The sequence below is a fragment of the Glossina fuscipes genome, unplaced genomic scaffold (genome assembly GCF_014805625.2).
Source record: "Glossina fuscipes isolate IAEA_lab_2018 unplaced genomic scaffold, Yale_Gfus_2 1, whole genome shotgun sequence".
NCBI classification, from domain to species: domain Eukaryota; kingdom Metazoa; phylum Arthropoda; class Insecta; order Diptera; family Glossinidae; genus Glossina; species Glossina fuscipes.
This window is the reverse complement of record NW_023998415.1, coordinates 45,307,788-45,332,787: the sequence shown is the minus strand read 5'-3', so window position 1 is coordinate 45,332,787 and position 25,000 is coordinate 45,307,788. Positions and strand designations below refer to the sequence as shown.

Here is a 25,000-nt window from a genome sequence, read left to right as displayed (position 1 = left end):
TTTTGATGCGATAACAATTAAACGCACGGTAAACAGCTTCAGCTACACTAGAAAAAACAGCACAAAAATAACAATTAACACCTTTTTTTCTTATTTGAAAACTGCTTACGATAATTTTCTTTTAATAATCGCAATTTTATTCCAAAACTTAAACAAATGTACAATGGATTTCTTTCGCTTAATAAAGGACGAGTATGAAAAATGTTAACAATCAACAACGACGACCAAACGAATGAACGAATATGAACGACATTGCTGGTCGGTTTACAATACAATGGAAATTTTGCTTGTTTTGCTTTGTTGCCTTTACTTTGTTTTTGCTTTCAAGTTGTGGCTGAATAACTGACTGATGTTTTTTGTTATTATTTGTTCATTATTACAATTGCAGCTATTGTTGTTGTTGCTTTTGTGCTACTATAGTTGAAATAAACAAAAAATAAAAAAAAAAAGCGCAGATATATACAATAAAACACGATCAAACCTATATGTGCATATATGTACTTGTATGTATATCAGACGAATGGTATACATAACAACGGCAACCAAATATATACATGAATTCTCTTTGAACAGGGTTGCATTGTATACCACAAAAATTTTGTTGTTGTACATATTTTTTAACAGGAATTTTTTAGGTTTCCTATGGATAAAAAGAAAAATCCTTAAAATGCTGTCGATTCCATGTCATTAGCACTGCAGAAGGTTATCTTTTTTACTTTTTTTTTTGAAAATGGTTTAATGCCCGCACAGGCCTGGCCTGCCTCTGTGTCTCTAAGTTTGTTATCTTTTGCTTCTGCCTTAGCCTTTGATGTTTGTGTGAAAAAAAGGCAAAAAACAATTTAAGTCGAGGGCGATGCACGCATACAAAAAACTTAATTCAAAGCAAAAACCATGAGAAAGTAATACATATAACGTATTTCCTAAACAGAAAGAGAGAAACGTAGAGCATGTTTTCATTGTAATACCTATACAAGTACATATATATATATATATAAATTTTCATACGTATACGTATATCTGGTAATTTTGTTTTTTATTTCGAAATGTGAGAGAGTTCAAAAACAAGTTTTCTCTTGCAGAGTTTTTAAAGAGGTCTACAGATACTTTACACATACATATAAACATACGTAACTCGGTATAAATGCATTTATCAACTAAAGCCCTCAAATGTGACAAATGTTAATTACTCTCAGTGTGTTTACCACAAATTCGCTAATCATCTATATTATCTCTGTGGTTGTGTGTGGTACTGTAAATAGTAATAAACACCTAAGAAAAAATTAAATCCCAAAGCTTTACACATCATTGTAAGGAATTTTCAAAGCGTAGCTATTCAAACCAGACATGAATATGCAATCAGCACGTACGTTTGTAAATAGTAGAATAAAGACAAATGGAAAACGGTTATATAAAAAAGAAATTTTTATATATAAAACGAATAAGCAAATTTAAGCATATTTGTTATATCAACTCTAATAGTGTGGGCCTTAAAATCTTTTAAATACATATACTCAGACCTATGTATGTATATGTAATGCCAATTGTTACATATATGTTTTAATTTTAATCTAACGTAAGTTGCAATCTCGATTTAGTAGATATATACATCGTTATAAGTGTATAAAATTTTGCGGAGAATTTCGTTGGTCTTTACGCAGTTGTTATTCATCTGCGAACACATATGTCTTTCACTGGGTGTTCCTATTTCAGATTATCAAATATTTGAATTTTTCTGTGGCAGAAAAAGTGTAGTGAAAAATTTCAAAAGTACATTAGTCATCAATAATAAAAAAAACAAAAAAAAAAAAAAAAAAAACAATTCCCTTTATTGTTCTACACATCTACGGTCGGCAAATACGAAAAGAACTGCAAGCAGGTGTTGCTCCTCTACGATACATTCTCACGATTTTATTTTATCAAAGGCAAATTCGAAGCATTCTATATCTCAAAGCTATTGCTTGGAAACGTTACCGCAATATGTATACATATACATTTACGCATATATATATATAGATATATATATATATATATATATATCGGTACTAGTTGAATAATGTGTTGAAGATAACTCCAAAACACATGCACGTATATAAATAAAATATGAAATTCGTTTTCCAACCACTTACTGTGGAAAAAAGAAACTTTTATATGATATATCATTCAGAAGACCCTCTGCACAAAAAACCCATCTTTAGGGTTCAGTGCATATAAAATATAAAATTAAAGAAACCTCCCCTCCTTCTCACTCCCATAACAAAGCATCAAAAAAAGAATCTCTTGTCTGCGCAGCTATATTTTCGATTTCTCTCTCTCTTTCTCTCTATCTCTACACCACTGGTATTTCATTTTTACATTTCATCTTCTCTTATTGTTCAGATACAAGTATCTGTGTATTTACTATGTAAAGGTAGCTTTTTACATATACGTTATTCTCTCTGTGCTTCTTTCCATTGTATTTTTCAGTATTTCCTCTTTTTTGTTAATGTGTACATTCGCACGTACACACACGCGCGCATATATATATATATATATATACTGTCTACATTTTGAAATTACTGCCTTCTCCGATGGTGGTGGCAGTGACGGCGGTGTATGCTGCTGTCGCTAGCAAACAGTTCAATACTGGTGATACTTTTTTGCAACAACGATGTTTTTATAAAGTCATATTTGTGTATGTTCGGCTACGTTCATACATTCATCCATCCACAGCCAGCCAGCCAGCCAACCAAACAACGGACCCAACGACCATTTACATACATTTAAACAAACATAAATTAAACTTCTCTGTGTTGTTTGTTACTTATTCGTTGTCGTCACAGACGTCTTCTGTTTGGTCTTCTTTCCTTTTTTAGCGGAAATAGCAAAAGAGAATGAACAGAGAAAATTGCAAAATTACGCGTCATATAGGAATTTTTTTCTTTCACAATTTAAAATCGATTTATTTCTTCTTGTTCTTCTTTAGTCCGTATTATAAAGCCTTTATATATCTAATTTCAATTGGCTATACTTTACTAAGTTTCTTTTAAGTTCCCATCTATAAATGTTTATCTACGCTACTGCGAGTGGTGTTATTCATTTCGGATGGGAGATTTCTTTTTTAGTTTTCTTTTTTCCCTTTTTTTGCTGTATGAGTGCGTTTCTGGCTGTTACTGCTGCTGCTCATTAACTATTTTGCTCCACTTTCCATTCACTTGTAATTTTAATCGATATTTTTCTCAAAATTTATCGAATAATAAAAATATTAAACACTAACACTTAGCAAATTCTTATTAATTGAATAACATATATCAAATGTTGAATACTAAACGTTTTCTTAATAGAAATTTTTACCGAAATAATTGGATATTTTTGCTTTGCTGAAGAAAAAAAACGACAGTGAACCGAAAAATTTTATAATGCATAGAGTAACACAGACGACATGACGTTTACGACTGCGACGACTATAGAATTGAAAATGGCGTTGGCGAGAAATATACAGATTTTCTCATTTCTTTCAGTTACACATTTCTATGCCAGGGTTGTAAAATTGGGCACTAAGCTTGATAAGAAACCGTTATTTAAATTATTTTGCACAAATATCTTTACAAAATTATGTTATTAGGACACATGTTTAATCTAAAAGATTTTAAATTAATTAAATTTCGCTAAAGTCTGTATAAATCAATTAATTCTATTATTCATTTCTGTTTCCTAAAGGACATCAAATTTCTGGCTTTTTCTCTTTTCCTTATTATACACGTACACGCATACTATGTTGACAAAAATTGATTTTTTCTCACTACACAACAAAACAAACAAAATGTTTTTTTACAAATCTTTCATTGCTGCAGTTTATAAGAATTTTTTTTTTTTTGTTCACGTCTTAACATTTTAAACAAATTTCAACTTTGTTGTCTTAAAAAGCAACAATTAGCGCATAAAATTGCGTTTTTTTTCAATCTCCTCAACTTGATGTCTGCCTCTTTTTTACATTTGATGTTTAATAACCATAATACTAGTGCTGTTACTCTCCAACCAAATGTCGGCAAAATTCACCCACATTTACACACATACATATACTTACGTATCTATGTGCATATATTAGATACATACGTACATATATGTATATATCATATATATTCATATATAAAATAATATATACATATATATATATATATATATATATATATATATATATTTATGTGTATATATTTATGTATATATTTTGGGATAATACACATTTATGTTGTAATATAAATTTTTTAACCTTGTTAAATATTTCTTCACTTTACCAAATGCTGTTTTTATTACATGTATCTGTTTAGCAAACGATTTACTGAGTATCAATCTTTTTTTTAATTTTCTATAGCTCTTCGTAAGTTTTTCTAGGAAAAAGATGCGTATATTTAACCGCAGATAAAGCTACACACACAAAAAGAACGAAACTGATCACAGTACTGCCAGCGTAAAGATTTTGTCCTTATTTTATACTTATTATCTTTTTAAATTGCTTCCCTTACACTTGCAATTTGTGACTTTTATAGCAAATGGCAATATTGAGACAGATTAGTTCTACCAGCTGTTTCTCTAAATAATAGTTAATTATATTACTTAAATTCTCAAAACCTAAAAAAAAAGGCTTTAAAAATGCAAGTCAATTTAGGTAAAATATTTAAAAACCTACAAGTAAGTAAAGCCTTTATATATAAAATCTTGCATTAGTCCTAATTAAAACTAACCCAGACGAGAGGGAGTAAGTGGTATTCTACGAAACCTAAAAGCGGTGTCGAATTAAAGGCTCTTGCTCAGTCATTGTCTAGTAAGGGGTAAGCAAGCACAGCATAGTGTTTAAAGAATAAAAATAAAACGTATTCATTATTTTTTCTTGTTACTAGGTTTTTAAGGCCATATAAACAGTATGTTCCACCGGAAAATGTAGCCGACCAAGTTAAGAATATATGCTTATCTCTGCAATTATCAAGCGAACCCAAATATAAGCTTGCAAATCTGGATGAGAAATTTAAATTTTTAAAATCGTGCTTTACAGATTTTAAACATTCGGTACCTAATTCGAAATTACACGAATTAAAGACTATTGGTAAGGTTATATATATATATTTATTAGCAATAATCTAAACAGTTAATATTGTTGACATAAAACAGGTGACGTTATTCGGTTCTACAAGACTCCGGTGAACACAACTGTGTCGTACGATGTCTTAAAACAAATAAAATTGCCTGAGAACCTGCATATACAATACGACTATGTACGTTTTCACCCAGAAACCGATACCAAATTTAACGGCCAAACAGCTTTTCCAAAAAGTTCCACTTTAGTTACTGGTCTTAAGTATCGTGGTAGATACGAGGGCCATGAAGCTAAGCGTTCGTGGCCTTAAAATGAAGATAATTTCAAGTTTCTTTTTGTTCAATATATATTGTTGTATTTAATTAAAATTGTCTTAAAATTTCATTAAAGTTTCCACAGTTGATAATAAATTCGTGTCCATCAGGGCATCTAAAGCCTTTTGAACTCTAATATCTTTAAGTAACTCTAATAGGCGTGCGTCCTCTTTAACAGCTTGTAAACTAGGATACAATAAATCGTAATGAGTTTCTGCTACTGATGGCTTATTTAATATATTCAGTATTTTCTTTTGCAATTCAATTTCAGGATCAGGCACATTTGTATTGACTTCTTCAGCGGCATCGCCCAATTCCACTTTCATTTGCAATTCACGACGTTCCTGCAAATACTTTATAATGCGGTCGTACTGCAAGACAGTTAATGGTAAATTGTCTGCTAGTAGATCCAATAGTGTCTGCATAGCATCGGGATGTCGCTCTTTTAACGGTGGTACCACATAGCTAGCAACTGCGGGTATAATAGGTACAGATTGGGGTAAATGTAATGTTGACGAATTACCCGCAGCTATTATGCGTTGCTGTGTTTTTGCTCTTTGTGATTTGCGGAAATCTTCATCAATTAACTTAATTGCGTCATCGACTGGCATATTACGATGCTCAGCTGGTTGCCCATGTAATATATTAACAGTGATACTTCGATGTTCCTCATGTTGAGTAGTTATAAGAATAGCATATAAACAGCCTCTTGAAGCTATGTTAGACAGCTAAAAATTTATTTCAAAAGAAAATTTCAACAATTAGATAACATATTAGTAAAATAGAAAAAATTAAATTGTATTTTTTATCAATTTCTCAATATCAATTTTAAATAATTCAAAGTTCAAAGTTATTTCGAATACATCTTTCCTTCTTCTGACAAATATTCAAACCCTTATAATATTGGTGAGTTAAAATTTGCTTACAAATTTGGGATTTCTTTAATTTTCTATCTATAGTTAGAGGGTGATCTTCATCCCTATCTAAGGAAAATTATTTGCAAAGATAACCCCTACGACATAATTTTCTATACAAACTCCTTCAGATGTTATTAGGAAAACCAATGAGATACGGACATTGCTAAACTGAATTAGAACCCTAACCGAATGAAGTACATATTAACTAATTGCTTACTTAATGCATGTGCTGCGAATGGCCAGGCAACATTTGTAAAATTCTCATTCTCAGGTAATCGATGCTCTGCATCATAATAAGCTATTATAGCCTTCAATGTGTTCAACATTTTTCTTATATTGTACTCACCACTTTGCCTAATGGTACATCGGCATTCGGAAATAAAACATCTACTCTTAAATGCAAAAATTTCAAACGTTCCTCTATCATTTCGGCATACTTCCTGTAAGCAAATGTGTATTTAATTTAAATGAGACATAAATTCAGTTTTCTATAATTCATTTAATTTACGTGTTCCTTCGATCCACGACAATTATTTCACAATCATTACAATTTGCAATTGAGTTATGAATAGACGGTCCCGTTGATTTCGTTTGCCGCGTGCTGTTTGCATTAGATACGCTAAGACTTACATTGGCATCACTGGCTAGTTGCTTCTTGTGGACTCCGGCATTACGTACAGTGATCGTATTGCCTTTAAAGGTCGACTTTGTTAAAGCTGATGCTACTTTGTTGGCTACTTCCTCAGATTCCATTTGCACAAAGCCGAAGTTTTTTTGTACCAATGAACCCAAAACTTTACCATATGGCAAGAAAATACTTTCTAGCTCCTCCTTGGTGCAGATAGGTAAATTTCCAATAAAAACACGACTTTTGGATAAATTTGGATTTCGTATAATGCTATTCTTTCCATTTAACTCCGCCATGTTCCAACTTTACTGAATAACAATAGAAAATCTTAACACTTCAAAAAAAAAAAAAATCCTTTTGTTCTCTCTTCTTCTTTTTTTTCTAACAAATCACAATAAAAGTACATAAGAGTGAATTATTATCGCTTCTTATTTATCAAATGGTATTGTATGCTCGTAGTGGTACAAATGGAGCAACTGGAAGGACAAACATAACATATCACGATCAATCAGTAGTGCACTAATGAAAGAAACCGATAAAGAATTTTTTATGTATACATACATTGTAATTTTTTGATAATTGACATATTAAGTTCTAGTTTTAGCAATAATTTGTTACAGTTAGTTGGCTAAATTATTATTATTATTTACCCATACTGCCACACTGCGACACTGATCAATAATATGCTTACTTTGAGGAGAAGTATTACATTTTAATTCGATACGAATATTTAACAGAGACTCGAAGTTTGTTTGGAAAATCTTTTGAAATCCAAGACTCTCTGTATCGATTAGGAAGAAAGCTCCTTCTTATGTATTCAAATTATGATAAGTAGGAAACGGCTGTTCAGATTCAGCTCGAATATTTTCAGTATTGTAAATCCCTGTAACATTTATCGACTTGCTGTAAAGATTACATAGGGAGAACTCTCAGAAAGCACTTTTTTCAATGAGAGTCTCGCTAATATATACGAAAGTCCACATTTAGAAAACTGTTCCATCGTTCTTTTTTGGAATATAATAGTAATAACGAATTTGTCAATCAATTAATTTGTTTTTTTTAAATGACTGGGAAATTAATTAGCAAAAGGATTAATCTTTCGGGGAGAGAATGCAAGTTTCTTAATGAACAAAAATTCTACATTTCAATAGAAAGGAAAGTTAATTCAAATTTTTTTAGTTATGGAAGAAGTTGACGATTTCAAAAAACAATTTCCCCGGCGATCGTTGCGTTTGTCACAGAAAAATTTCCAACCAAAAAAAAAGGACGAAAATGGTGGCGAGCCGAATGTATCGTACAATTTGAGCAAACAGTCGGTAGTTAATAAAGGGGCTGGTAAATGTTTGAATATATGAAAATCTCAATCTGCGAATATACTTGACGACTGATATTAACTTATATTATATCTTATCAAGATGCCGTAGAAAACCTGAAGCAGCAGCAGCATAATGAAATTATTCGGGCAACTGAAAAAATCATACCGCTGGCAGGCCCCAGCAAAATTTCTGTACGTCAGGATTTGATAGACAAATCGTTGTCGGCTGCAGATTGTGTTTCACATGAACCTATCAAAATATATGAAAAAAAAAGAACTCTACCCGTTGATAATGGCGATAATAGCTCTCAGATAGATAAAGTAAAAAAGTGCCGCCGATCTGCACGCAGACCTGCCAGGAACGGCCAGAGGAAAAATAAAAAAACTGCGGCGCCTCAACGGATATTGCGGGCAGTACAACGAAAATATTCGCGATCAAAGGTAAATGCCGTTGGTCTTGCCGGCAAAAGGAATAATAGGAAACCATTCTCTTACAACTATATGGAAAAATTGAAAAATCTGAAACTAGACTGCTGTCCGCAAGCCAGTTTACCTTTGTGTGGAACATCAATGCTACCCGACATTTATCCACCACATTTTAAATATCAATTGCCGCCAGAAAACGTTCCATATCAATTAGGTAGCTATTATCCAAGAGAGAATCTATATGAACGACCAACAGTCACAATGACACCTGAAGAAACTGAAACACTACCATCAAGTTCAACTTCGCCGTCAATGCCGGGCTCATTGCGTGGCCTATTTGATACCGACGACATACATGAATTACTTAATGTTGAGCCCGTAGTGTATCGTTTAAATAATTATCATGTTCAGGCCTTCGCTGCCATTTTAAATTTAAGCGTTGTCTACGTAAAAGAAATCTTAGATAGAGTTGTAAGACTTGATTTCTTGGTATTAAAAAAGATGGATGAAGCCTTAAATAGGCCATGTACAGGAGAAGAAGATATTTTTGCTGAAAATTTCTCATCTCCTGAATACATTCCCAACAGCCAAACTCCGCCTAATTCGCGAATATTTCCTAGTCAAAAGAAATAAAATAATTGGCACAAACCTTTTATTCAAACTACTACGAACTATTATGTGAAATAAATCCATTTGAGATTTTTATTCTTGAATTCATTTAGTTATCTGTTCTGTTTTTTTCTATTTATATTCATTTAATTTGCTGATAAAGACGTCATGCTATGTTTTAAAACACTGCCTTAGCGGTAAACATAACGTATATAGACGAGAGAATTTTAACATATGCTTGCTCTACATACTTTATCTGTTATCTGTATTATTAAAGAAGCACATGTTTGACCGCAAATATATTTTTTAATACCAAAATTTTTGATTTTTGTTTTAAATTAAAATTTTTAAATAAATTATGCCTTCTAAATGCAATGAGTTAGAAGATTTTGTTGAATTGGACGAGCACGAAAATTTCAAAACAAATATTACAAGTTCAACGGAAAACAATGATCAAATGAAAGTGAAACGTAGAATTATTGCCGGTCCCTGGAAAAATGTGTAAGATAGCCTGGTTTCCTGGTTATTTCTTTATATTCTCACTTCGGGTAATTTTATATTAAACAGAGCAGAATTCAAGAAAGTCTATTGCTGGCTTTATGGTCCCGATTCTAATACTGAGTCTCGCAAATTAGCTCTTAGCCAGATGAGAGTTTGGGGCTTAAGACGTAGCACACAATGTCCGGCCGCCATTTTGGGTACTAGTGTTATGGTGGAAGTTCAACTAAAAGATGAAGCGGCTTCGATTGCAAACAATGACGACTTGCAAATGTTATATGCGAGCGCTTTTACAAGGTTTTTTAATTTCATGTCTTCGATCATGCAAACTTATAGCATACGTAACATGTATGATACGGCCAAAGACTTGGGTTTGGCATCTTTTGTGGTCGACTTACGTCACATATGTGCTCATGGCCAAGTTTTGCCACCATTGGAGGTGTTACGTAATACCGCACAATATTGCTTGCATTGGCTGCGCGATTACTATTGGAATACTCAAAGGGCAAATATGTGTGATGTAGATGCCGCGTTCATTAGGCGAAAAGATAAAACACAATGTGATCTTAATATTAGCAGGCTTTTTGAAGTTTATGACTCAGCCTTGGAGGTTTATATGGGAGGTGTTGTAAACATAAAAATAGCCAAACGTTATTTGCATGGGCATCGCCTGCAATGTTTGAAAGAATATTATAATTTAAATAAATTCAAAACATTAACGGAGATATTCGATCACATTGTGCAGAAACTTGGACAATTGATAAAACGCGATATAGCCATTAAAGATATCACAGAGGTTTTTGTTGAAGCTATCCTTAAGATGAAATATTTCTTTAACGTCTACGAAAAGGCGCAGAATTCAGATAAACATTTGGAAATGCTATTAGAAGTTACTCAAACATTATTTCGTATGTTGGCTTTGTATGACATGTTGGAGAAATTTTTCGAAGCAGTGCTTGATATTGCTGAAAGCGTTTCAGCAAGCGATGAAAGAAAATCAGGAGCCAGTTTTTGGGCAATACAAATTAGTAAGGGTTTTAAAGCATATCGCAAATGTAAAGAGCTATATAAAAAGGAATTAGATAAGGTACGTTTAAAGCTAATAAATTGAATACGAATAATTAATCTAAGAGATTGTGCCAACTGATCCTCTTTCAGAATCCTAATATTCAAGAAGTAACATTTTCGTCGACCAATGTAACTAAACTCTCACATCATGTACGTGAGCTTTTAATTTGCAGTGGTATTGACCGAAGATATACCTTAATATTATCGGATACCATGCGTAGACCGTGGATTTGGAGTTTCGACCGTTCCTACCTTGAAAAACATTTACAGATGATTAATAAATACACAGTTCCAGTAATCAAACGGCAAGTTTGTAAATATTAAAATTTTAAATTTAATTTCATACTAATTTTTCTTATAGCTTATTATATTTAATTGAGCCTGAATTAACTGTAGACGAAATGCAAGCATTTTGCTCATTAATTGAGGCATATTTTGAGGTTCCCACCGAGACAAACATGAAAGATAATTCCAAGATTTATACTCCTCAAGATTTATTAAATAAAATAAACGGTGTAGTTGCAGAGACTATGGAAGTTGATAATGACGAGCACTCCTTAGAATGTGAAGAGAGCACCGAAAATTATGGGTTATGGTCTATTGCACCAGGTAAGATGTTATTAAAATACATTATTGTATATTATGTTAAATAATAGATTTTTAAACTTCATACCACTCGCTAACTTTACCGCGAATATTAACTTTATGTACAAGTTTTTCATGCATTTCATCATTAGATATATGCGTTATGATACAGGGCAACGTAAGGCGAGTTTTTAAATTTTAACACCACCACAGCTATACGCATTCCTCATATCCTCTTGCAGCACTATTATCAATAGAATATCATAGCCAAGTTTCGAGTTGAGGATTTTCTTTCTTTTTTTTTTTTTTTTTTTTGTGTTCAATTGTTGTGATGTAGTCCTGATCCATACTCCACCAGATGGTTTGAATTTTACACTGACTCTTTGCGATGATGGGCGGGAACCTTGTAAACTTAGGCTTACTGGAAGTTATGCATTATAAACCAATACAAAAAAGGAACACGATACTTAGGCATAATCAAGCATTCTATGGTGTCGCTGTGTAATGACAAGCAAAAAAAAAAAAAAAAATCAAAAATTATTTTTCTTTCATGTTAAATGTAGTTGAAGGCAGGTTGATAATAGATTGATTATAAAATAGTACATTAAATTTCAATATTCGTTTGTTGAGCGAAGAAAGCCAGCGCTTCGAGCGACCCTTCATCTCCTGCTAAGAAAAATGATCTGAAGTGCAGGAAGGATTAGAAAAACCTGCAAAGATTTCTGATGCTCATATATTTTTTGTATTTGCATTTGAAGATTAAGTGTTCAGCAGATTCTCTTACGCTGCATGTGTCGCTAAGGTCACCAGATGCAGATTCAATCATATAAAGATAAACTTTTTTATATCGGTGAACTGTTAGAAGCCGATTAAGAGAGGGAAACAAAGATTCTGTATGGAGAAAGGTGATAAGCACTGCGATCATTTTTAGCAATTGGCAATAATTTGGAATTCAATATTCCATACCACATGTAGGGAGTTTTTGATGATCCTTATGGCTTCTTCACGAGTATAGTGATACTGAAGAAGTTCTCGATAAGTAATTGCCTCTTTAGCTAGGCGGTCTGATTTTTCATTGAGTGGATGAGCAAAGTGACTTGGTAATTAAACAAGATGCAGTTGAGTTACACAGGCCGAAATACAATGCACCTAAAGACGTTCATAACATATAGGAGGCTATATATACTTTTCCCTTTTGAACATTGTTTGGAGAGGAGACTTACCGTCATTTATGAGATCTATCTTACGATAATCTGTTCAGATAGCATGTTCATTACTTATACTAATTGCTACAAGTTCTATCAAGCCGGATATAAGTTTGCCAGGCAATATGTATTTTCTCGAAAAGTTGAAATTGTGTTGAAAGGTGGCTACCGTAGAGCACGTAATCTACAAAGGCATCTCTGACATACATTTTAAGGAATTTGTTAGTCTATGTGCTTAGTTTTTCAGAACAGACAGTCTGGGCTATTGATGGTGCTACCTTTTGTTTACACTCAGCCACTGTAGAAAATATATTGAAGAGACTGTGACATTTTGAGCATTCTGTTTGCGGATGATAAAGATCTGTCTTATTGGAAACATTCATAAATCCATTGTAACTGGTAGTATAACTGCAAGTGGCATATGAGGAGATGACTTTATTGTACGCTATAGAATTCGTACACAAGACCTTTGTTAGCTGTTTTGCAATGAATAAAGAAGCTATGTAATTTGTGTAACAAGTAGAGGGGATATGATGGTGCAAGAACTATGCACAGACGAAGCTGTTTTCTTTTAAAAACTTTCTGTCAGTCTGTCAATATATTTGGGTTTTTTCTTTTAGTTGGTACGTTTTCGTTTAACCAATCAGATCGTATTAGATCGTATCGGCTGATTATTTAACCTTTCAATATTCATTCCATTACGGCTTACTTGGGGCTAATCTTGATTAATTGCTTGTTTGTTTTATTTTTGGTATGTTAAAGGGTTAGCAGCAAACCAATCGGAATCTTTGTCGCTTCAAATTTGCTAACGGAAAACTTGTATTACATTTATATACAATATAATATAGTTACTTGCAAGCACTCTTACATCATGTTTTATATAAATGCTTGACTTGGCATGCCATAGTGGCTACAGTGGTATGGAGTACCAATATCTTAGCATCATAACGCGAACACAACACAACACTTGGTTTTTTTTTTTTTTATTATTTAATTTTAGTTTCTTAATTTTCTTTTAATTTGACTTTCTTAAGCTTTTCATTCTCCTTTCTTCCTAATTAGTGTTCATTATTTTTTATTTATTAGATATTGCATTAATATGTCGTTGATATTCATTAGACAGAAATTGATAGCACCGTGGCGTTATCATTGGGATGGTCAGCATATGATTCCGAGTTTATTTGCGATGGCCAGGTCTGTCTGTCTGAAGTCTATTGGAATTGTCAGAGTTGATTTATAAAGGGCTACAATTATATATATTTACATAAATAATATACTCATGGATTAAGTTTGTAGGCAAAGTTAGAGAAAAAGGCGACATGTGTATCCACATTAGTTAAATAACGGAAGAGAACTTTGCAAAAACGAATCTAGGACTTACAGGTGACTTTGACATTGGTTTGATTAATTTTTAAAGTTACCTAAAACTTCCGGCTGAATCTGCTCTTTTAATATAATTAACCCGAAACCATTTTCTCAATGAGTTGTTATTTAAATTTTGCCTTCAAATGAACGTAGCTTTCATTTCACATTCATTTTTGTTCAACAGCCAACATATTGAGTGTCTATTGTGCTTTTTTGTGACATTCAGAAAGGCGGATTGTCATCCATCCATTGCCTGGGATCAGGCTAAAACCGAGGCATATATAATCAATTATGTCAATCATCAATTCAGCCAGCGAAGTATATCATATAAATACATTGCATGATCATTTCTTTTCCGAATTTTCTTCCACGGCTTTAATCGTCTCAAATCGGAATTCATGAAAGAGTAATTTTGGTACTGGAAATCGCTTGAATGTATAAAGCAGACAAAAAATGATTGATCATACCTACCGCAAAGATTATGTACTTTCCTAAATAGCGGTTAGATGGCATTCTTAAATGTGTTCACTAATTTGGCTTTCAAACTCAAAACCTTCTTGCTTGAGCGCTTAATTTTCAACATGTGTTGAAAGTGTCGAAAGACGCGGCCACGGGCGTAAGTTTTTTAAAGCGGCCCAAAAATACCTAACTGCACCGATATCAAGCCAAAATTAGAGCATAACTTGCATATGTGGGCGGGAGCTTGGGAGACCTTGATCGCATACAGCGAAAGGCTCACATGTTGATGGGCGCTATCCTTAAGCATCGGACCAGTGTTCTACGGCGGTAAAATAGATATATGTCCATCAATTTTAAGCCCTTCAACAGGACTACATACCTATCTCAGCGTTCTTACGCATTCGCTTTGGAGTTACCTCGATACCGCTCAACACACTGCCACGACTCATCGTTTCTTAACTATAAAGTCCACCTTTTCAAGTTGAACATTTAGAAACACTTCTTATAACTTCATCCGATCACCACCGTACCCGAACGTACAGGGGATAACTCTTGGGTGGTCATGATCATGGAACAAAAACTTTCGCTTTCTTCATTTTATATACAAACCTTTATCAATTTAATGTTTGTTAAGTGCCACGTAGCGCCACTGATATCGTATGCTACATTGGTTGTTGGTGGCATATTGCATGTTGCCGTGAACAATTTTCGGCCCGATATGTCTTCAATAAACGAAGATGTGTGTGTCTTTGCTAATGCTGTTAAGTCATCGAAACCCCTACCACTTCATATCAAAACGATTTTTAAGCCGCGCATATTTAAAGTGACTATGAAAGCCTTTTATCTGTCTATAAATCGCACCTACATATTTACTTTGTTCTTATATTATACGATATGGTCGGTATATGGTCCATATTTTTAACTCTGCTGTCGTTCAACAATTATGCCACAGGAGGCTCTATAGTGTTGCCTTCCACATCAATGTTAATTATAGTAATGATTATTATTGTATCATATAATTAAATTATCATTAATAATTATCATTATTATAATTAATAAATTAAACGAGTACGGGAAATTAAATTGAAACCAATCCGCCTGGGCGATCGAGTAGACAAAGTATTTCCAGCTAACAAATCAATTGTGGTAGATTGGAATCCCAAGGGCGATAAAGTTTTAAATAAATCCACTAGCGCTTAGAAGCTAGTGCTTTAAGACTTTACTCTTAGTACTTTACAATTTATTTCTCTCGCTAATTTTAATAATAATAGCAATAATAAATTACAGTCAAAGAAACATTCATTCCACACTAATTTTTTAAGAGAATTATATTATCACAATTAGGATGACTTTAGTTAAGACAATTAAAATTGAAGTTCTATTCCATCATCCTATGTCGTATAAAACATGCCACATAATGAATGTACTTAAGTCGTAGAATCATCCTGAAGGGGATGACCGACTTCCCTTACTTGTTAAGTATTACAATTTTCCTGAGATTTATTTCTTTCGCCAATTGACTTGATTAGAAGAAATTCGAGAACTATTTAAACCTGTACTTGAATGGGCCTTTTTGTACCCGCCACTGTAACAGGGGGGTATACTCATTCATAACATCCAAAAGGTAGGTTTAGGGACCCTATAAAGCGTGAAATTCTGTGTTGATTTAGTTATGTCTGTCTGTCTGTCTGTCTGTCTGTGTGGCTGTATGGTGTATGTTGTTGGCAGTCCTCCTGGTGCAAAAGCATTAATATTGAAAATGGGCCAAATTGGTCGGAACAGAAGTGCGCCGTGGAGCGTAAACTGAGCGCAACTTTGGTTTTTTAACAAAAATTTGTTGAATTTTTGCTCGTTATTCGAAAATTATTAAAGTTAGAAGATTGAAATTTTTCACATTTACATTACGAAGCACTCTACTCTTTATATGCAAAAACAGAACGGATCGGTTATGTTCACACATCGGTTATGTTACGGGTAATTAAATTCTATATTTTTGACTTTTTTGAAATTTTATGCTTATTTATCATAAGGCAAACAAGAGCGAATGTTGAAAACTATTTTGTACACTCCTTAAATGAAAAAAATGGATTAATTTTAAAGTAAATATCGTAGATACCGCGATTAATTTTTTCTTAATAATATCAGCGATATGGGTATCAAATAAAAGAGCTTGGGGAGTAGAATGCGAAAAGCATAGTGGTGGGTTGTGCGAGATTCGGCTTCCGCCGAATCTAACATTTTTACTTGTTTTTATTTATTTTTTTTATTTATTTTTTGTCTTTTACTATTTAAATTTTTCTTTCTTCTTCGTTTCTTTCATAAATCAATTTTCAATTAATATTTGTTTTGCAAAATTTAATTTATGATTACAATTTTTGCATCTTCTTATCATAATTTTAAAACTTAATTAATTAATGTAATATATTATTCAATTATTCTTTTTTTTTTTTTTTTTAATTTTTAAGAGAATGATCTGTGCAATTGGAAAACCTGCCCTTTGGGACGTTTACCTTGGGAGTGAAGGCTTTTTAAGAAAAAATTTTTTGCATTTCTTGTAATTCTAACTTAATTAGAGACTGTTTTTACATTTCGCTAAATACAATGCATTTTTGTTTATTCGAAATATTTCAAAATTTCCTGCATACTTTTTATATCAACAGGTAAATAGCTGCGGTATCATGTTTTTCATATCTTATCGCTTTGTTTGTTGATTCATTCATTCATTTGATGGAAATATGAAGAAAGTAGATAATTAATTGTTATGGAAATGTACTATCAACAATTAAAACGATTGCATTGCTAGTACGGCGTAGGCGTAGGTTACACAAAATGAACTTAACTTAACTTTCTCATTTGTCGTAATTAATCTAATTTGTATCGATATGATTGTGATTGCTTTAAAAATCCCACACCTTGAAAAATGCAATACAAATTATGTATGTATATTGAGTCACAGCGTGTTAAAGTTTCCTTTCCAAAAAGAGTCGAGCAAAAAAAAAAAAAAAAAAAAAATGTAACATACAGCCGTGGACAAGTAAATAGAGCGAAATAAACAAAAACTTCAATTTTTTTTTTTTTTTTTTTCAACTTTCAAAATAAATAGATTTTATTCGTAATGGAGAGAAAACATTGTTTCGCACATTATAAATACACAATATTTGTAGAAATTTTTCCGTCTCTTTGCTCGCAAAATAGCGAAAATAGACACAATTTTTGATTAACATATTTTTATACTCACCACTGTAAGATGGGCATTTTAATTTTTACCTTCAGAGACCCTATAAAGTATATCTATATATACTTCATCAGTATCAAATTCCGAGTTGATTTAGCCATGTCTCGTCCGTTTGTGTGGCTGTGTGTTGTTGGCACTTTTCTGGCCGCACGGTGATAGGTATCAAAGATTCGGTCCCGACCGAATTTAATTTTCTTACTTGTTGTCAAATATGTATCCTTTAGGATTTTTGGTTTTATTTATATGCAACAATTAAACATTTGTTTTTTGTTAAATGTATTTTTAAGTAAAATTTAATTTTTTTATATATTTCCCTTGGCGAATTGTGTGCTATTTATGCGTTCACGACTGTAGAGTTCTATATCTTAATGGAAACTGTGTTAAATTTTTTTTTTTTTTTTTTTTTTTTAATGAAGCAGTTGCTCACTTACTAACACTCCCAATATTTTACTTACTATTGCATCAAGCTTTTTCATTTATTTATTCATTATTTTAAGTTTTATTTTTAAATATTCAAACGCAGTAGATGGTTCGGCTAATATTGCATTAATAACTTGAATATAATTGTCTATCTGTCTGTCTGTCTGTCTGTCTGTCTGTCTGTCTGTCTGTCCATTTATCTATCTATCTATCTAACTATATATATATGTTAATGGTTTCCTTTTGTTAATGATTCAACGTTAAATGCAATTGAATGTGTGTTTCCAGTGAACTTGCTTGTCTTTGCATGTTACAACTGAATTTTAATAACCAGTAAACCAGAAGTAAACCTGTAAGTAAATCTAAGATTACTAATACATTTTATATGTCTGTTGTATATGTGTTTTTATGTATGCAATTTATTAAATAGAGTGGAATTGAAATTAATGAGTAAACGGCAACAAATGAATATCATTGTTGCTCCCATAACATCTATGTTTAAATTCTCCTAAGTGTTTGTGGAATTTATTGAAACGAAAAAAAAAAAAAAAATAGAATAATAGTAACAATAATAATAATAATAATAATAATAATCGAAATATTTAATTTGAGTTTTCGACATTCATCAATTAAAAGAAATGCTTAACTATTGGAAAAGATTGTAGTGTAAAAAGTTTATAAAGCATTAGAAAACTATATTTAGATGATATATATTTATACCGTATATCGCTTGTGGTATCGAGAGAAGATGAAGTTTGGGCGTACATACGTTACATCAAGATATCGAATCTGAATCGCTCTAAGGTTGTCTGTCCGTCCGTTTGGCGTCTATCTATCCATGTATTTTTGTATTCCAACCTACATATCTCAATTGTTGACTTATTTTGATGCAATCTTGTCCACTCATGTCTTGGAAAATGATTCAGATCGGTTCACTTTTTCGAAGGCGTTATTTTGAAAAGTTGTTTTATCGAACAAATTGCCATTTTTTGAAAATTCTTCGACAATAGTACTTTGATATTCTAAAATGATATGAAAAATTATAATTCATCTGAGACGATTCTATGAAAACTGAAACTTTATATAGTAAAAAAATCTGATAATTTTCAATATTTGATGGTGAAAATTTCTTTAGAATAAATAGTAAGCGAATTGATTAATATGAAAAATATTGAATATTTTAATTTTATTCCATTAATTGCAATCAAAGTAGTTCAAGATTTTAAATTGTCTTACATATGCAAATAAATTAAAGTTTAATTATGATTAATGCTATTCTAGATAATGTCCGATTTCATGGAAATCGTTTTAAATAAATGATTTTTGCATTTAACTACTAACTCTATGGCCCTCTCCTCTCTGCCTGCCTGCCTTCGGTTATTTTGTTAAAGCGATATTTATATATACCATACCTTACTCAAATTTTACCAACATTGTATATATGTAGATAAATTTTTAACATTAAAACTTTTCGATTTTTATTTGCTAGTATTTATTAAATTATATTATATATGTATATATTATATTATTATGTATATTATTATATTATTATGTCGTATCATTAAAAAAAAAAAATTTAATCGAAAAACATTTGTTGCTGCGATATTTACGAATATACCTAATTAATGATAAATCATCAGACATTGATTGCATAGACATTGATATTGAGATTCCATAATCGTTAAATCAAGAGCAGTAAAGAAGTGAAAGTAATTAAATGTATTAACAGGTGTCAAAACTTTTACCGGACATTTAAACCATCGAAATCATTCAATATTGTGTGCATATATATTGTAAGTTCAAGTTGTCGTTCAATGTATATCAAAAATTTAAAAGGATGGATGCGTAGCAGCATACGTTAGTTTGCGTTTTTAAATGGATACAAATGCAAAATATGCGCTCGCTGAAATTTAATCCAAAGTCCAAATTTAATCATTAATTAATCATTATTTTAAGGATCCTATTATTATCCACGCGTTGTCGTCGTAACGTACTAAACATGAAATGTTCTTACCCTATAAATGTTTTCATCAACAGCAACCTTTTACATGGGATGATGTCCAACAAATAAATGTACATGTGTCAGATTAACTTTTCAATCAAACTACTACTACTTATCACCGATCAATTTTTATCATAAAATTTCAAAAATTATTTTTATTTTTTTTGCATTAGAAAGATGTTTCTGGAAACGTGTTCCAAAAGTTGTTCCTATATTTTTTACATTACTTCAATATACTGGGATACTAGTACTCAGCGTTTTTTGTCGAGAAATTTTGAAAAATAGCAAATGATTTTAATATAATGGCTTTTTGAAAATATAATGTTATATGAGAAGTGGTCGTGACTATGATCCGATCTAATTCATTTTCAATAAAGGTCGTTTTCGAAACAAAACATGCCAGTGTAGAAAATTTTGTCAAAAAATTGAAATAATTGTTACCTGCACAGTGAATACTAGGCTATAATTACAAATATCGTATAGACAGGCAGACAGACAGACAGACAGACAGGCATATCATGCTCCTTCGGAATTTCCTGTTGGCTAGACGGTCAGCATTTTGTTTGCCTTTGATGCGTGAATGTTTGGGTACCCAAGAGACGAGGTGCATCTCATTGGGCTTCCTTAGCTGATTCAGGTGCGAAATATAAACTTATTAAATCGCCCTATCAGCAGGTTCGTAAATCATACCTGTCTGCATGGCTGTAGCTGGTGTAATGCAAATACCGTGAAATTAAATCAGATATCAATCTGAAATGTATCGGATATGCTACGTGGAACTATTTAGAAAACTAAATATTTTGTAATAATTTTATGGAATCACCTGAAATAGGGTACATCGAAGATTCGTCTCAAACCAATCATTAATTGATGGGTACTTTTTTCGTCTGTTTTAAAGACACAAGAACATGAAATTGTTGTTACAACTTAACGCACCAAACTACGTTGTAACCGTCAACAACAGTGAATTGCGTCAAAAGGCATTATTTATTTAAATACGTTTAGTTTATATGTATGTGCATATATGTGTATGTTTGTATTCATATATGCATATACGCATACTTGCGTTTCACATAAACGTAATATGAATGTACAAAGAAAATATGCGCGCAAGTGCATATACAATTAAGGCAAAATGGTAAAGAAAAGAAAGTGCGACAAATCACTGGAAACTGATACTAAAATTTATTATTATTATTATTATTTTTTTTTTTTTTATATAAGAAAATTATAGTTTATGCCTTAAACATTAATAGTAGATATATATATACGGCGGAGAGGTTTAATTAGCAGCTGAAGTTTGAAGGCATTTTGAAAGTGGCAGCGTAAAAAGCATAAAAGAAAGTGAACAGTCAGCTAAAAAAAAGAAAAAAAAAGAAAAAAGGAAAAATCATCCTCGTTAGTTAGTTGAGTGAAGACTTTGAGCAAATAATATACAAAACAGTTTAATTGGTAATAGTATACAACAAGCAAACCTTATCTGCATGCATACATGAACGCGAATGAATCGGTAAGAGATAAAATTTTGCTTTACTCCATTTATCTCATACTCCTCTCATCTTAATTCCTCGCCTTTCTATCTTTCTATCGTTAAGTGCATTGGCGTGTACGTATATTGAAAAAATATTAATAGCATGAAATTAGTCTATCGTGTGGAGGTCAAATTTCGTCTTTGTTAACTAAGCAAGAAATATGCTTCGTATCATTGATGTCCAACTTATGCTGAAAATGACGCCGAAAATTTAAATGGAAATAAAAAGTACAAGCACACATTAAAAAGAAATGAAATCATAGATTATATGAACACAAGCTAATTATAATGTTATTTTTAATTATCGTGCGGTGAGGTGAGTGTGTTTGCTTGTCGAAGGAGCATATTAACGAAAATCAGTTATAAACAAGTGATAAAAAAGTGATAGTCGGTGCTTCCTTTAAGACTTCGTGATCACCATCGAGCCCGCACGTATGAGGAAAATCCTCAGAGTGGCTATGGTTGCATTTTTTATACCCATCATCATTTTATTATAAAAGTTTATGATCAAGACAATGCGAAAAGGAAAACCTTTTCCTTTTCCTTTTAAAAACTGAGGTCTTCTTAGTTTACATCGTTCTCCATCCGTGTCTTACCACCGCTTCGGTCACAGTCAATGACAACCAACGAATCCTATCAAATAAATTTTTATACACTATAATATTGGGTAGGTGTGGTCAACTTTCTCCATTCTCGTACGGATGTGCGTTCAATTTTGTGTACATTTATTTGCTATAGTTTATGAGTAATGAGTAAAAAACCAATTTTTTATTACATTTGAAAAACAGAGATGTCCTAAATTTAGGTGGTGCTATGGTCGTGTCCTTCAACGGATTTGGCTCATTCTCAGTATTAATCTGCAGGCAAGAATTTGTAATATTTCTGCCAAAATTCAAAGTCGATATATTCATATTTGATGGTTAGGAAAACGTTCACAACAGGAAAATATGCAGATAGATAACCAGATGGAATCTGTGTGTTTATGTTTTATATGCAGTGCAGTAGAGCAGGGAAATGAATCTAAAAGTATAGTAAAGAGTATAATTAGGTGTTATCCGCGTAAAATATTTGCTTCGCAATCGTTCGATGAAACATTAAATTTCCATTACGTTCGATTGTTTGTTTTCTTTTTTTTGCGTTTATCAGCGAACATGTCTACTGGGCGTGTATGCCAGTGTGCTTACGTTTCCTTAACATTTGGTTTTTTTTTTTTTTTTTTTTTTTTCCAATAAAGCGCTAAAACACGCTGAAAAAATGTCTTAATTACCTTGAAAAAGCAAAGAAAACATCCTGTTAAACTAATCTTAGCTGGGCTGTAAACATTACTGAGTAAGTCTCCATCGTTCATGATTCATTTTATAGTGTATATAAAACAAAATATATATGTATAGTTGATTGTTCTAATATGCGTGTGTTTTTATGTTTGTTCGTGTGTGTGTGTATATATATATATGCTCGCCTGTTGATATTAGTGCACATTAAAAACCAGAAGGGCACAAAGCAGTTTCGGTTTTATCCATTTTGTGTCAATTAAATTGCTGAACATGCCCACCAGCAGAGCTGTGGATAACAACAAATTCTTTAGCAGCACGATATCAATGCTGCTGCTGCCTGCCACTCAAGATGTTTTAGCCTTTTTATTGCTCGCCTCTACATAACTGCAATGTGGATTCTTTTTTTTTTTCTTTGTTAATGCATTTATACGTACATCGCGATATGAATGGATTTGCATACGTATGAATATCGGTTTGAAGTTACGCTCAATGTTTTTCTTTTTCTTTGTTCTGTGAATGTGATTAGAACAAAGAAGGAAAAAAAAAAAAAAAAAAAAACGAAAACAAAACAACGCTTATCACTTTAATTAACATTCTGCAAATTTTCATCATTGGCATTGAATACTAGATTCGCTTGCGATCATTTGAAATCTTAAGGCGCGAACACTCCTTGAACCCACAGATGCCGCAAAGATATTAGGCTTAAGTGTATTATAAAATATTTTTACAAATCTAGTACAAATTATCTACTAAACTGAACATTAAAAGAAAGAAAGAAAAAAAAAAAAAAGAAAAGAAGAAGAAGACGAAGAAAAAAGATTATATTCGATTGTGACCGAATCGTTTATACACCCACCACGTTTATCTATTAAAAAGCACATTGAAAAGAAAAACAAATAAATTTCTATATCGCATGATACTGAATGATCGTCGTTGTTATCGCGTATCAATTGTCTTTTACAAGGAATTAGGAAAAAGTGCGAACAGCAGAATTGTTCCTAGTTTATGTATCTCTTGGTCTGCGGGCAATAATTTGCGCTACTCTCGCCAAACTTGAATACGATATTTATACATTTGCGACGCGGACAATGTTTACCCATAGACACTACATAGTCACTTAGACGGATAGACAGAAATGAGTAGAACATATGTACTCTATAGTATTCCTGAAGCCTTCCTTAGCTTGAAACGCATTTGCAAACTTTCTGAATATATGAATATATATATATGCATATACATATATATGGAGACATATGTAATATGTTTATATTATGTATGTATGTATATATGGATGCATATATTAGTTTGGGGAAAAAGAAATCCATTATTTTTATATGAACTTCAGGACTTTATTTACGATGTCAAATTTAGATCATGAATAAATTTTCATCATAAAACTTGAACAATTAGGTATCCGTGGCATATTAAAAAGTTTAACGAGATATTGAAAGTTATGTCTTTTCTATTACCATATAAAGATTTTCGTAAGTTTTCGTAAGAACCGTTATATAAGAGAGAGTTCAACAAATTGCACTCAGCGAGTCTTGTACAGAAAAATTTTGAAAATTTCAATCTTTTCCACATAACAACTTTTCAGAATAGAGCGTTCTCTGGGGAGTTGTCGAATAAGTGAACACGTACGAACCATTTTCAATACCGTTCGTTTTTGAGACATAATACATCAATATGCCTCAAAAATTGCGACCTGTAGGTCGAACGTACAATGGAAAGACAAGCTTAGGACGTTTCAGAGACTGATTCGCAATCGATCGGTATAATATAATCGGGTCTATCTTAATCCCTTCTGGATGTTACATCCGTTCGCGCAAGCTTAATGTATCCTGTACCTGTACAAGCGATGTACCATGTACTTCACTTCCAACTGTGCCCACAAGTTTAACCTTAAAAAAATCGAACCGTTGTCAACAATTTGTTCGACTCGCCACATATGAATTCGAAAACACATGATACAACATATCAGCATAAATAATTCGTACAGCTGTCGTTTTTCAGCTTGCGCCTAGGGAAAACACTTGTAACAAAGTAGTAAAAAAATTGCATAAAATTTTCAAGCAGTCTTG

The 25,000-nt window shown here is 32.3% G+C and overlaps 5 protein-coding genes across 10 annotated transcripts in view; 3 read left to right on the top strand and 2 right to left on the bottom strand.

The window, feature by feature from the left end:
• Nucleotides 1-426, bottom strand: part of LOC119644968 (mediator of RNA polymerase II transcription subunit 13) — a 34,432-nt gene extending 34,006 nt beyond the window's left edge. Inside the window, 1 exon segment of the mRNA XM_038044711.1 lies at nt 1-426. This exon segment is cut by the window's left edge and continues 416 nt beyond it. The gene's annotated coding sequence lies outside the window, so the exon portion shown is untranslated.
• LOC119632432 (39S ribosomal protein L50, mitochondrial) overlaps nt 1-5,456 on the top strand; it is a 9,072-nt gene extending 3,616 nt beyond the window's left edge. The window contains exons 2-5 of the mRNA XM_038025328.1: nt 4,349-4,665; nt 4,723-4,805; nt 4,875-5,077; nt 5,143-5,456. Of these exons, the coding sequence (XP_037881256.1) occupies nt 4,627-4,665; nt 4,723-4,805; nt 4,875-5,077; nt 5,143-5,378 (561 nt within the window). The 5' untranslated portion in view covers nt 4,349-4,626 and the 3' untranslated portion in view covers nt 5,379-5,456. The remainder of the gene's footprint in view (nt 1-4,348; nt 4,666-4,722; nt 4,806-4,874; nt 5,078-5,142) is intronic.
• On the bottom strand, nt 5,408-7,759 carry LOC119632431 (nuclear polyadenylated RNA-binding protein 3). 4 transcript variants are annotated; one of them, XM_038025326.1, is made up of 4 exons: nt 7,578-7,759; nt 6,808-7,403; nt 6,646-6,739; nt 5,408-6,110 (listed from the first exon to the last, which is right to left on the bottom strand). In XM_038025326.1, exons 2-4 carry the CDS (start codon nt 7,221-7,223, stop codon nt 5,442-5,444), a joined length of 1,179 nt encoding a protein of 392 aa, XP_037881254.1. In that variant the 5' UTR covers nt 7,224-7,403; nt 7,578-7,759; the 3' UTR covers nt 5,408-5,441. The 4 variants fall into 4 exon arrangements, with proteins under 4 accessions (XP_037881254.1, XP_037881253.1, XP_037881255.1 ...); XM_038025325.1 differs by having other exon boundaries at nt 6,808-7,446; nt 7,619-7,759; XM_038025327.1 differs by having other exon boundaries at nt 7,619-7,759.
• Nucleotides 7,760-7,839: 80 nt separating this feature from the next.
• Nucleotides 7,840-9,347, top strand: LOC119632220. The gene is made up of 3 exons (XM_038025028.1): nt 7,840-8,039; nt 8,107-8,262; nt 8,343-9,347. Exons 1-3 carry the CDS (start codon nt 7,991-7,993, stop codon nt 9,299-9,301), a joined length of 1,164 nt encoding a protein of 387 aa, XP_037880956.1. The 5' UTR covers nt 7,840-7,990; the 3' UTR covers nt 9,302-9,347.
• Nucleotides 9,348-9,536: 189 nt separating this feature from the next.
• Nucleotides 9,537-25,000, top strand: part of LOC119631730 — a 41,613-nt gene continuing 26,149 nt past the window's right edge. Inside the window, exons 1-5 of one of the 3 annotated variants that reach the window (XM_038024188.1) lie at nt 9,537-9,778; nt 9,845-10,862; nt 10,934-11,148; nt 11,205-11,452; nt 16,923-17,090. In XM_038024188.1, coding sequence (XP_037880116.1) covers nt 9,636-9,778; nt 9,845-10,862; nt 10,934-11,148; nt 11,205-11,452; nt 16,923-16,978 — 1,680 coding nt within the window. In that variant the 5' untranslated portion in view covers nt 9,537-9,635 and the 3' untranslated portion in view covers nt 16,979-17,090. Of the gene's footprint in view, nt 9,779-9,844; nt 10,863-10,933; nt 11,149-11,204; nt 11,453-14,182; nt 15,575-16,922; nt 17,091-25,000 lie in introns of those variants that run through there. The other 2 variants (XM_038024189.1, XM_038024190.1) reach the window with 2 other exon arrangements.